The following is a 12,674-nucleotide window of genomic DNA, read 5'->3' on the forward strand; positions in this document are numbered from 1 at the left end:
TCACATGCTACTAGAAAGGGCCCTAGGTCCTAGACTCTTGGTTGCTATGGGTCTACGTACAGTAATAGTCCAAGGATAAACTACTGTGATTTTCATCCTCCCTTCCCAGAGGCACTCATACGGTACACAGATGGGAATCTGACAGTAACTGGACCCCTGGCAACTGCAGGCATCTTTGCTACTTATCCTGCCTCCCACATGACTCTGTGGAGGGGATTCTTGGATCAGGTCAGTAGTGAGTGAGGGGCTCAGAGTCCAGTTGGGGGAAGTCACAGGGAGCGGGACTAAGGGAGCGAGACTCAGATACTATGGCCACTTCCAAACAGGGTCTTCTGGACTCGAGATCCTGCCTATATTCTCTACTGTATTCTGCATTCAATGAGAGCAGGAGATGGGGTCTGGGAAGAGGGGAAGCATGTAAGATGAAGGGTGAGCACGTCATCCTCAACAAAAGGGAGTGATGATCATCCAAATCTGTCCAAGTGGAGGGCCAGCTCTAACCCTTTGCCCAGATCCTCTGAACATGTGTCCACAGGCAACACCACTGTCCATTGAATGGAGGATTGTCTCTCTTCATGTGCAAACCCGAATTCCTGTTCATTTCCTCTAAGCCCACCCCTTCTCTAAACGTGTTTCTTCCTGTTGAGAGCCCTGCCATTCCCTCCAGTCCTCCTCAGGTTTGACATCTTAGGGTCATCCTGGAATCTTACCTTGGTCTCATTCCACATAGCCAGACAGTTACTGAATCTTTTCAGTCTTGCATTCACTGCCTTCACATTGCCATCATCCTGGTTAAGGCTCCATTGCCAAGTACTTACTAATGATGCTCCTGGTTTCTAGTCTCTTGTTTTTCCCAATCCATTCTCCACACAGCTGCCAAATGGATATTCTTAAAGCATCAGTTCAACCATGTTACTCCTCTACTCAAAAACCTTTAGGGGTTTCTTTACTACTTCTAGGAATAAAATACAAACTCCTCTGTTTGGCTTTTAAAATGCTTCACAATCTGGGCCAGTCTGTTCTAAGCCTTATTCACATTATTCACTTTCACACAATCCCCATTTCAGGATTGCTGCCCTATATATTTTTCCCTGAACTTAAACTTGAATTTAAACTCCTCTCTGTACCCTAACTCTGGAATTCACTTTCTCCCTACCTGTGCATCTGAGTATATCTCCTCCAAAGCTTATGTATCACATTCCCCAGGAAGCCTTCCTGATTTGCCTAGTTGTTAGTGTTCCTTCCTTCTTCAAATAATTCTTAGTGTATTTATATTTACATCATATATATCTCTGAGTAGAATGTAAATGCAGGGACTTTTAAATTTTGGTTTCTATTTCCTCTATCCTTACTTCAATGCCTTGCATATGGTAGGTACTTAATACATGCTTATTTAATTTGGATTGGATTGGACTAGGAAAGGCAAGAAGGAGAATCAATATTGAGCTTCCATTCCTTCCCTGAGTTTCTATCTCTCTTGCAGGGTCCTCTCTTTCTCATGAAGCCAATCTCTCCACACTGAGTTTTAAAACTAGCTTGTCTCGACTAATCAGTCTTGACTAAGTCACATCCACCCTTCCAAGATAAGTGCAAAATTGTCACAGAATTCTTTTCTTTTTAAACCCTTATCTCCCATCTTAACATCTTAACATCAATAATGTATGCTGGTTCCAAGGCAGAAGAATAATAAGGGTGAGGTGATAGGGGTTAAGTGACTTGCCCAGGGTCACACAGCCAGGAAGTATCTTGAGGTCAGATTTCAATCCAGGGCTTCTTGTCTCTAGACTTAGATCTCAATCCACTGAGCTAACTAGACCTCCCCACCCCCTACCATAATTATTTTCAAAAAGATATTTGTGGCTTCCTTTTTGTGACCTGTGGGGTTGAGAGTTGCTTTTTGTCCCTTAATCATTTTAAGGTATGATTTGGCTTCTGAACCACCTGACTTCTTGGCAGTCTGATCTCCTTACTAGGTTATTCCAGTGTTTTCCATAGGGCCACTCTCCTCCCCAAGTCAGCAGGTAGGCCCCAGCTGTAGTTTTCTTCCATTGATTCTGAGTTTTGATAAACTGAGTCATAATAATAGCATTTTGTTGTCTTTAGACTTTGAGAGAGAAGACAGAAAAAGTCAACGCCACTTCAGGTTGCTGAAGAAAAAGGCTTTTGGAAGCCATGTTCTATTCTCTCCCCCTCACCCCCCCCAATCTTATTTAAAATCCTTCACTTAAAAATTTTTTTCTCTTTCATTTTTTTTTACAAATTGAGTTATAAATTTTCTTCCCTCTACCTGCTCCCCCATCCATTGTGAAAGCAAGAAATGTGATATTAATGATTCATGTGAAATCATGCATGAGTTGTACCATATTAGTCATGTTATAAAAAAAGAAAAGAAAAATTGTATGCTTCAATCTGCATTCAGATTTCATAAGTCTTCCCAGGTTTTTCCTGAAACCATTTTCCCTTGTTTTGAGACCCAAATGAGATGTCACCTCCTTCTAGAAGTCTTCCCTAATTGCCCCATTGAAAAATGATCTCTCCTTTCTTGAATATTTCATAACACATTTGGTGGGTGGAGCAGAACATGGGGCATGACTTTGATATTCCCAGTGGGGAAAGTCCCTCTACTAATGTATACCTGCAATTGTTCTACAATTTATATTCTTGGAATAATGTTCTTGGGGCACTTTTCCAGAGTCACATAGCTGCCCATATGGGTGTTAAAAGGTAGAATTTGAACCCAGATCTTGCTGACTCCAAAGTTACTCCTTTATGGTATTGCTGCCTTAGGACATGATGCTCTCATAATAATGCTAATAGATGAAATTTATATGATGATTTACAATTTGCTAAGCCCTTACACATACCTTATCTCATCTGATTCTTACAACTACCCTGAAAAGTTGGCAGAGTATATGTAATTCTGCTATTTTATAGACAGGGAAACTGAGGAGGCTTTGAGAAGCAAAATGACCTATGACAGAAAGGAGCCTTAGGGATCATTTTACTCAACTCATATTAGAGATGAGGAAATTCTTCAGTCCTACAAAGGTGAAATAATTTACCCAAGGGGACACAGTAAGTTAATGAGCTAGAATTTGAACCCAGATCTTCTGACTTCACATCTGGTGTTCCTTCCACTAAAGCACAGCTTCCCCCGGGAACTCATTTGAGTATGGGGTACTCAAATATGTATTATGTTTATTTGCATTCTCTATTCGATTGTAGGCTCCTGGAGGTCTCATTTCCTTTATCCCGAGGAGCTAGCATGGTAACAAGAACTCCTTGTTGAAGGAATAAATGAATGAGTGAAACCTCATACTGAGACTCCATCTGGGAGTTCCTAAGCCCTTACTGAACTTCTCTCTCAAGTCCCGGCATCCCCCGCGGGCTCTTCGCCACAGGGGAGAATTCAGGCAGAAATAGCAGGTCCCCGTTTTCTAGGGAGCGTCTCCAAAGTCCGTTCTTTTCCCCTTTTGTTTCCATAGATATTCCTAACTGGCTTGCTCCAGCTGTGCGTGTTGGCCATCACTGACAAGAAGAACAGCCCAGCTCTGCATGGGACCCACGCGCTGGTCATAGGCATCCTCGTAGTCGCCATCGGCATTTCCCTGGGCATGAACACGGGGTACCCCATCAACCCAGCCAGGGATCTGCCCCCGAGGATCTTCACAAGCATAGCAGGCTGGGGCAATGAAGTCTTCACGTAATTCCATTTCGTTCAGTTCAGTTCAATTTAACAATCATTCCTGGGTGGCATTTCTCCTCCCCTCCCTCCCCCCCCCCCTCCCCTTTGCCAGCACAAACCTGGGGGTTCCAAGGTTTGGAATGATGCTCTCATGGTTGCAGGGTGGCTGTGCAGAGGTGGGCCTGACTCCAAGCTCTACTCTCCTTTCCCTCCACGCTCTCTTCTGAAGGGGCCCAGCCCCTAGATAAGATAGAGCCTCAGTTTCCCCCACAATGGCCCGATCCATGAAGCTGCTCTCCCAGAATCGACAATATAGAATGGTTCAGAGTCAGGAAGACCTACCTACTCTCTATTCCGACCTTAACAAGAAGTCGTTCACATCTCTATGCCCCCAATTAAACTCTTTGAGCCTTTTGAGAGAGATGGGGAAGGGGAGGGGAGAGACAGAGAGACGGAGGGAGGGAGGGAGGAAGGGAGGAAGGGAGGACGGAAGGAAGGACTTGGAGTGGAGGGGAGGGAGTCAAACTTGATCTGGCTCCTGAGGACCTTCCTAGGACTTCTCACCTGTGCCTCAGTCTCATCCTTGACTTTTCTTTCTGTCCCCCTTGCAGAGCTGGAGAGAGCTGGTGGTGGGTCCCTGTGGTTGCCCCACCACTGGGGGCCCTCATGGGTGGCATCACCTACCTGATCTTTGTTGGACCCAGCAACCGTCCTCAGCAGCGAAGTGTGGAGCATATCCTGCCTAAGCCTCGAGTCCTGCAGCCCATGAAGCAGAAGGTGATTGTACACACACCTCATCATCCCACTGTCCCTCCCCAGTCTCCTCTTCCCAAGTCCACTGGTTTAAAAAATGATTTTCCCCAGGCTCCTTATCAATCTCCATATTTACCCTCTTCCTATAAGTCTAGTAAAATCGAAGAGGAAGAGGAAGATACATATATGTGACACCAAGACAAATAAAGTCATCCCAAGGAAGCCTCTCTTCACTGAGTGTCGTTGGGCTAGGATTCCCTCTCTAAAAACAGTTGATCCCGACAGGTGCCTTATTTTATTTTTTCTATATCCTTTAGGTCCCTTTCAGTATTCTACCCCTGAGTCCCAATCCTGCAACCCTGGACCCTTTTGGCCTGGAGAAAGTATCTCATAATACCTTGGGGGTATTGGGGACTGAAGGGTGGTCTCCCTTCCAGGGAAATGTGCCACTTAGGAGAAGAGACTTAAGAAAGCAAAGCATTAAATAATAATCTTGGATTTTTAAAAAAGGGATTAAAGGAATAATCTGAGCCAATTTCTCAACCTTTACCAGACAAAGGGTCAGCCAGAATGTGTACCAATACCTTCTTTAAATCTCTAGTGGTGGGGGCAGCTGGGTAGCTCAGTGGATTGAGAGTTAGGCCCAGAGACAGGAGTTCCTGGGTTCAAATCTGGCCTCAGACACTTCCTAGCTGTATGACCCTGAGGAAGTCACTTGACCCCCATTGCCTAGCCCTTACCACTCTTCTGCCTTGGAGCCAATACACAGTATTGACTGCAAGACAGAAGGTGAGGGTTTTAAAAAAAATCTCTAGTGATGAAATTTGGGGTACTGAGGGAGAAGCTTAAGGAAGATAGATCCTGGGATCACAGATTTAGAGTTTGAAGGGTGTAAGGGTCCTTTAGTTTCAACCCCTTTATTTCATAGACCCAGAGAGTTAGAGTGATCTGGCCAAGGAGATCAAAGTGGAAAATGGAAACGTTAATAGGTGGACCGCTTGTTTTGGAAACTCTGGGGACCTCGCCTTACAACTTGCTGGGATAATGGGGGGAGTTCACTGAAGGGGGGAGCAGGTGATGGTTGATAAACAGTAGATACCTGATGAGGAAGGAGTCCTTCCTCACCTAGCTGTGGGGAGGAGCCTGGGTCCATGATCCGGAAAGATACCCTTGAAAGTCTCCAGAACTCTGATCCAGCCATAATTCCAGAGGTCTGAGATGAAGCAGGCTGCCCACTTCCTGTCAGAGGAGAAATGACTCAAGGATCATGAGAACACCTTTTTTTTTTTTTGGACATGGATATGATTTGTTTTACTTGATTATACCTAGTTGTTACAAAGGCTGTGTTTTTCTTTTTTTTAATTGGGAGAATGCTGGAAGGGAAAAGAAAAAAATACTTTTTTTATTGAAAAAATGTTTTTAACTTCTAAATTTGGGGTCTTTTTTTTTTCAAACTTCTTCAAGTAGGGATTTCTTCCTCTACACACACCCTCATCCTCCTGATGAAACAGTGTGAGCTAGAAGTCTAAGAATGGCTGTGGCTATTTGGCTGAGCCAAACAACTGGGGAATTAAATTAGTTACCTAAAAAACCCACCCAACCATGTCCAAGTTTGATTAACACAGTGGAAAAGGGCTAGATTTGGACTTGAAGATCTGGAGGAAAATCCTGGCTTCAGTCAGTTGATCCCCTCTCTGGGCTATCTGTAAAATGAAGGAATTGGACTAGCCAGGCCCTTTTATGATCCTAGAAATTCATTTTTGGGTCCATGGGAAGGGATGCTGGTTCATCTTGCCTCGTGTAGAGAAGCAGAATCTAGTCACCCCCATGTTTCATGGGCGCTTTTCTCCCCACTGTTCTCGGGTGGGGAAGTAGACCCTTCTTAGCACCCAGGTCTTGTGTGTGTGTGTGAGTGTGCGTGTGAGTGTGAAGAACAAGAGCAGTATATAAAAAGAATTGGATGAACTGTTCTAAAACAATGAAAACAGGAGCATCAGATGCCGTTGAAAGCCCTCCAATTCAAGCCATCCATAGAGCACCTCTCTGAGGCCCCCTTTCGGATGCTCACAGACATGTCATCTGAAGCCGTGGGCAACCCCATCGTGTTCTTCGACATCACCGTTGACGAAGAGCCTCTGGGCCGGATTACTTTTGAGCTCTTTGCTAACACAGTTCCAAGGACGGCAGAAAACTTCCGTGCCCTGAGCACCGGAGAGAAGGGGTTCGGTTACAAAGGATCCTACTTTCACAGAATCATTCCTGGGTTCATGTGCCAGGGTGGCGACTTCACGAACCACAATGGCACAGGGGGCATGTCCATCTATGGGGACACGTTTCCTGACGAGAACTTCATCCTGAAGCACTCTGGTCCGGGCATCTTGTCCATGGCAAATTCTGGACCCAATACAAACAGCTCCCAATTTTTCATCTGTACTGATAAGACGGACTGGTTGGACGGCAAGCATGTGGTCTTTGGCCAAGTGAAAACCGGCATGAACATTGTGGAAATCATGGAGAGTTTCGGTTCTCGGGATGGCAGGACCAGTAGGAAGGTCGTCATTTCCAACTGTGGACAGTTCACATAAGGTTTCGTTTCTGTTTCTTTTTCTTTTTTGGTCTTATCCCCCAAAGCAATCCTCTGCAGCCGGAGAGAGGCCACGAGAGCACTCCTGACGCCCATCCGCTCGGAATAATCCTTGTTGCTCTCATGTGCTGCATTACCTCTGGATTTCATCTCCCCTTTCCTTTACACAGTCTAGCTAGACAACAGAGTTAAGTTTATGATTATGAAATAAAAACTATACTTGGAAAAAAACACAAATAAAACTATGGAAACAATTCCTTTCGGATTGTGAGGTTCACCGCAGTTACAGACTTGGGGGAGTATCCCAGAGATAACGGACACGAGGTCATGGGCTAGTCAGTGTCCGAAGGAGGAGAGAGCTTGGATCTCCTGGTTCCCAAGGGAGGCCGGAGGGCGGAAACCGAAGCCGCCTCATGACTCCAAGCCCAGGGAAGCACTTAGTGTTTGGTGACTGACTGACTGACCAGAGTTCCCGGGACTTGGTGCTGACGTGGTGGGGAGAGGAGTGTCTAGAATTCCTCCCTAGAAGCTGCCATGTCATCCCCACAGCTTTCTGTCCACTCTGCTGGAGCTTCGGTTTCTGACCCAAGATGCCATGGGAAGGGATGCTGGCTCATCTTGCATCATGTAGAGATGCAGAATCTAGTCACCCCCATGTTTCCTGGTCATTTTTCTCCCCACCATTCTCCAGGTGGGGCTTATTTCATTTGTCTCCCTCTCCTCCTCCCCCTCGAACCCCTAAAGCCTTCCTCCTCTCCATCTCAGTACTTTGCTCCCACCCCAATACCTTCTCCCCCTAATGCCCTCTATCCCCCCCAATCCCTCCTTCTCCACTCCTTAATACCTTCTCCAACTCTCACCCCTTATCTTCCCCCTCCCAGTCTGCCAATACCTTTTTGGTGGCTTTACTTAGAGAGATGAAGTTATAACCAATACACCTTGAGTTCAAATCCCGCCTCAGACTGGCCCTGTGGGAAAATTCAGACTTAAAAAAAGGGATAATAGCACCTACTTTGCAAATTTGTTGTGGGGCTCAAATGAGAGAAAATATGTAAATGCTTTGAAAACTAGAATACACCAGATAACTGACTATGACTTTTGCCCCTTTGTGAGGGATGGGGCCACCCTACCTCCTGCCATGCACACACCCAGGCTGGACTCTGCTCTGCACTCTCCCGGCTCCCTTGCTCTGAAATGAGCGTGCCCCCGGTGCACTAGAGGAGCTCTCTGGAGCGGTCAGCAGAGGCAGTGTAAAATGGCCAGGCAGGCTCGCTTTTATTCCAGAGGCCAACATTTCTGATTCAGCAGCAAAGCACCGAAGGATGAGGCCCTCTCAGACACTGAGAGGTGAAAACCCCCCAGAGACCAGGAAGAGGACATTCTCTTGGTGTAACTCCTTTAATGATGAAAAACAAGCAGGGTATCAAACTGGCAATTCTACAGCCAAAGGATCTGGGTTTTTTCAGCAGCTGTCAAAGCTTTTACCCAGCAATAATCCAGGAGTGAGCAACATGCTATCCATTGTATGTTGGCCTGTGTCAGGTCCCTGTATGGGCAGGGGGTAGTGGAGGAAGGTGGATGACCACGACCTATGTAGCTGTGGAAGCCCACGGTTTAATTCAGTTTCTCCACATCATTAGTTCCACCAAATTCTAAGCCCAGAAGAGACTTCCCCACTCCACCCCCATCCCCCACCCCCAGTCCCACCCCAGTTTGTATCCTGAGACCGTGGCTTCTTCTCAGGGCTTCTCTGCTGATCTGGATGCAGCATCTAGCCTGGAATTTTGGGCTCCAAGACCCCTATGACTCAAAGGACCTAGAACTGAAATGGACCAAGGAAACAGACCCAAACCCCAAGTCCATCTCTCAGAGGCCACATGTCTGAAGGGAGGGGAAAAGTGACGTTCAGGCCTTTTCCTACATTATTTCATGGTATCATTTTCAATAAGTGAACTATAGGCCTTAGTCTTGGATGCTGACCAAAAAAAAAAAGAAAGAAAGAAAAGAGAATATCTCAGTAAGATAGTTTTAAAGACAGGCAATTCTGGCTACATAGCGTGAAGATGGAATTGACTCTCCCCTTGCCTACTTTTAAATTTAATCAACCAAAAGTGTAGACACCCCTACTTAACACTAAGTAGGGGAGGTCCACAAGCCACTTACAAAAGTGGTTGATAACTCCAGAAGCAACTGACTACCCCCTGGGCAGTGTTAAGCAAATTTAAAGACTGCAATTGGTCCTCATAACATGGAGGAATGGACAGGAAGTAACATAAAAAAGGACTATAAAAGATGATGAGCTTCCTATGCAAGAGGTCTTCTTCCTGAATTTTTGGGTTAGAGGGTCTGGGACTGGGACACTGCAACTTGGAGCTACAACTTCAACCTGGGGTTCCAGCTCTTGGACTGCTCTGGTAAGACTGCTCCTGATCTTCTCCCTTTGGAGCTTCAGCTTAGGTGAGTGAAAAGCTGACCCTCCTTTCCTGGCTTCTGGAGAGATTAGTTCTGGAGTTGTCACCCACTTTAGTAAGTAGCTTGTGGACATCCCCTACTTAGTGTTAAGTAGAGGTGTTCACACTTTTGGTTGATTAAATTTAAAAGTAGGCAAGGAGAGAGCCAATCCCATCTTCACAATAGCCAATGGAAAGAAAGCTGGCAAGTGGTAGGGCACCTCAGAACATCCATGGCTGGGCAGGTGTCCTATCTCCCAGAATCAGGTCCTTGGCATCTCCTATTTGGGTGCCTCCATCTTAAGTGATTTGGGTGAGGAATACAAGTCAAAACAATGCTGAGATAGCTCATACCTATGCGATTGGCAAAAATGGCAAATGTTGGAAAACTAGGGACACTAATACACTGTTGGTGAAACTGTAAACTGATCCAACCATTTTGGAAAGTGACCTGGAATTATAGTGTTATAAAACTGTGGCTATCTTTTGACCCAGCAATAATACTACTATTGGGTTTATTTTCTGAGGTGAGCAGGGAAAAGGGAAAAGAACCCATGTGTTTTAAAATATTTATGGCAGCTCTCTTTGTGCTGACAAAGACCTAGAAATTGAAGGGATGTCCATCAACTGGGGAACGATTAACCACATTGTGGCATATGATTGTGATGAAATCCTAGTACACCATAAGAAAAGACAAGCAGGTTAATTTTGGAAAAACATGGAAAGGGGGCAGCTGGGTAGCTCAGTGGATTGAGAGCCAGGCCTAGAGATGGGAGGTCCTGGGTTCAAATTTGATCTCAGACACTTCCTAGCAGTGTGACCCTGGGCAAGTCACTTGACCCCCATTGCCTAGCAATTGCCACTCTTCTCCCTTGGAACACAGTATTGATTCCAAGATGGAAGGTGAGGGCTTAAAAAAAAGAAAAAACATGGAAAGACCTGCATGAAATCATGAAGAATAAATGGGCAGATCCAAGAGAACTAGTGTTTGAAGAATGACTTGTGCATGTCCACATCCAGAGAAAGAACTGATAAACAGAAGTAAGACGTAGCTTTATAAAAAACAAAGATATACATATCTTTTTGACAAATGATGCCTTCTGTAGTGTTCGGAGGGGAGGGAAAGAGGGAGTAACAAATTTTTAAATGAAAAAAGGCCTACCTCTACTGTGGGCCAGCAGAGGGTAAGTATCATCACATAGATGGTAAGTGTTCTCGGGACTCTGAGGGGGAAAGATCACTTATGGTCAAGATTTAGGGGGAGAGGGGCATCTAGGTAGCACAGTGGATAGAGCACCAGCTCTAGTCTGAAGATGGGAGGACCTGGGACCTAATCCCCATTGCTTAGCCCTTACTGCTCTTCAGCCGTGGAAGCAATACTTGGCTGTTGGTTAGTTTGTGTAAACCTCAAAATTCCTTAGACTTATAAATGTAGGAAATTTCACCATTGGGATATTTCATACTTGGAAAATTTCTTACTGATAGTCTATTGGAATGTGAACCCCATTGGCATGGGAGGTTCCTTCTCTTCCCTTCTTAAGATTACTTTAGGACAGAAACCCTTTGCTGAACAATGGAAAGGGCTTTGACCTATGCTTAAGCATAGAACAGGAATTTCTTTGAGTCTTGATTGATTTTAGAATTGATACAATGGAGATACTTGGAATAAATCTCCACCCTATTCAGTCCTAATAGGATTGAGTAAGGGCTGCAGCCTAGATCAAAATTTAATTATTCCAATCTCTACCCTACTCAGGTTAACAGGATTTAGAAAGGGCTGTAGCAAAGGAGTAAAGATTTAATCATTTGAAAATATGACCTTTAACAGACATGTGCAAAAGCCAGAAACCTCTGGGCGGTCCTGGGTTAAGCGAGAGCCTCCATTGACAGGGAAATTGATGAAGAGTGATTGGTAGATGTGAGGACTGAGGCAACTTGGATGGTGTCCTTAAAGATAGGAGGGTCTGGAGACTGGAGGTGGTGGAGTTTTTGAGCGGTGTGGTTCCTGGGCTCTGAGGAAGCTTGCTCTGAAGGAAGCTGAAGGTGGGGGCCTCTGAGACTGTTTCTCCATTTTGGACACGTGAGTAATAGGGACTGATCTTTTTTCTTTGCCCCAGCTATCTAAGGGCTTGGGCCTTTTGGCCCAGCCTAAACAGAAGGGGTATTTAAGCCCTATTCCCTTCTCTCTATATATATATCTCTAATTCCTTTCTTACTCCTATTGTAATTAATACTCCAAAAAAGGCTGACGGCTGACGGCTGACTTGAGTTTTCATTTAGGAATTACATAGCTGATTCCTTGGCGACCTTAAATTATAATATATATCAGTCTTTTAAAGTGATTCCCTTGTAACATTTGTCTTTAAGGAAAAAAGAAGCCTTGAGCGGTGGAGAGGACTTTTAATATGTGCTCTAAGGTCCTTCTAGTTCTGCATCTATGATCCCATGAAAGGAGAGGGGCAGCAGTTCTGGGGAGGTTTCCCTGCTTCGTGAAGTCCACTCCAGCCCCCAGCACGATGTCTTATATTTGTAGGCAACTAGCCGATGTTTTAGTTGAATAAAAGTACGTATTATCAATGTGAAATAGGAGCCAGGTCGCCTTGGGAACTCTGAACGATGTTTGGGTATAATCCTGGAGGTAGACTGACCCTTGAGAGGCCTAGTTTCTTTCTTCTCTTGCCCATTTCCTTTACATGTAATCATTTGAAGATAATCTCTAAAATAAGGCTTCATAGTTATAGTTTGTATTTAAGTTTTCCCCAGATGTAAGAATTTCTTAATGCTGGTTATGGAACAGCTTTTATTTCATCCCACTGAAAAGGAACCAGGGGCAGCTCTGTGGCTCAGTGGACAGAAAGCCATGCCTGGAGACAGGAAACCCTGGGTTCAAATGTAGTTTTAGATACATCCTGGCTGTGTGACTCTGGGCAAGTCACTTAACTCCCATTGCCTAAGCCCTTAACTGCTTTTCTGCCTAGTCACTGATACTTGCTATTAATTCTAAGATGGAAGGTAAGGTTTAAAAGAAAAGAAAATGAACCAGATGGCTCTGCTTCCCAACCAGAGGACTGTACAGGAACCATGTCCCAAAATCTTTCCTCCATCAAAAAATTTTCTCCTTCTCTGTCTCACTTTTTCTGTTATCTTTCACAACTTTCCACCCCTCTCCTTCTCTCTTTCACTCTCTTTTTCTCCCTTCTCC

At 44.9% G+C, this 12,674-nt stretch overlaps 1 protein-coding gene across 9 annotated transcripts in view; it reads left to right on the top strand.

The window, feature by feature from the left end:
* AQP7 (aquaporin 7) overlaps positions 1-7,276 on the top strand; it is a 122,566-nt gene extending 115,290 nt beyond the window's left edge. For 5 of the 9 annotated variants that reach the window (XM_056803908.1, XM_056803909.1, XM_056803912.1 and 2 more), the window contains 4 exons: positions 110-228; positions 3,486-3,703; positions 4,297-4,462; positions 6,427-7,276. In XM_056803908.1, coding sequence (XP_056659886.1) covers positions 110-228; positions 3,486-3,703; positions 4,297-4,462; positions 6,427-7,023 — 1,100 coding nt within the window. In that variant the 3' untranslated portion in view covers positions 7,024-7,276. The other 4 variants (XM_056803913.1, XM_001364575.5, XM_007497904.3 and 1 more) reach the window with 4 other exon arrangements.
* Positions 7,277-12,674: the final 5,398 nt, after the last annotated feature.

This window comes from Monodelphis domestica, chromosome 7 (assembly GCF_027887165.1).
Source record: "Monodelphis domestica isolate mMonDom1 chromosome 7, mMonDom1.pri, whole genome shotgun sequence".
Taxonomy (NCBI): Eukaryota; Metazoa; Chordata; class Mammalia; order Didelphimorphia; family Didelphidae; genus Monodelphis; species Monodelphis domestica.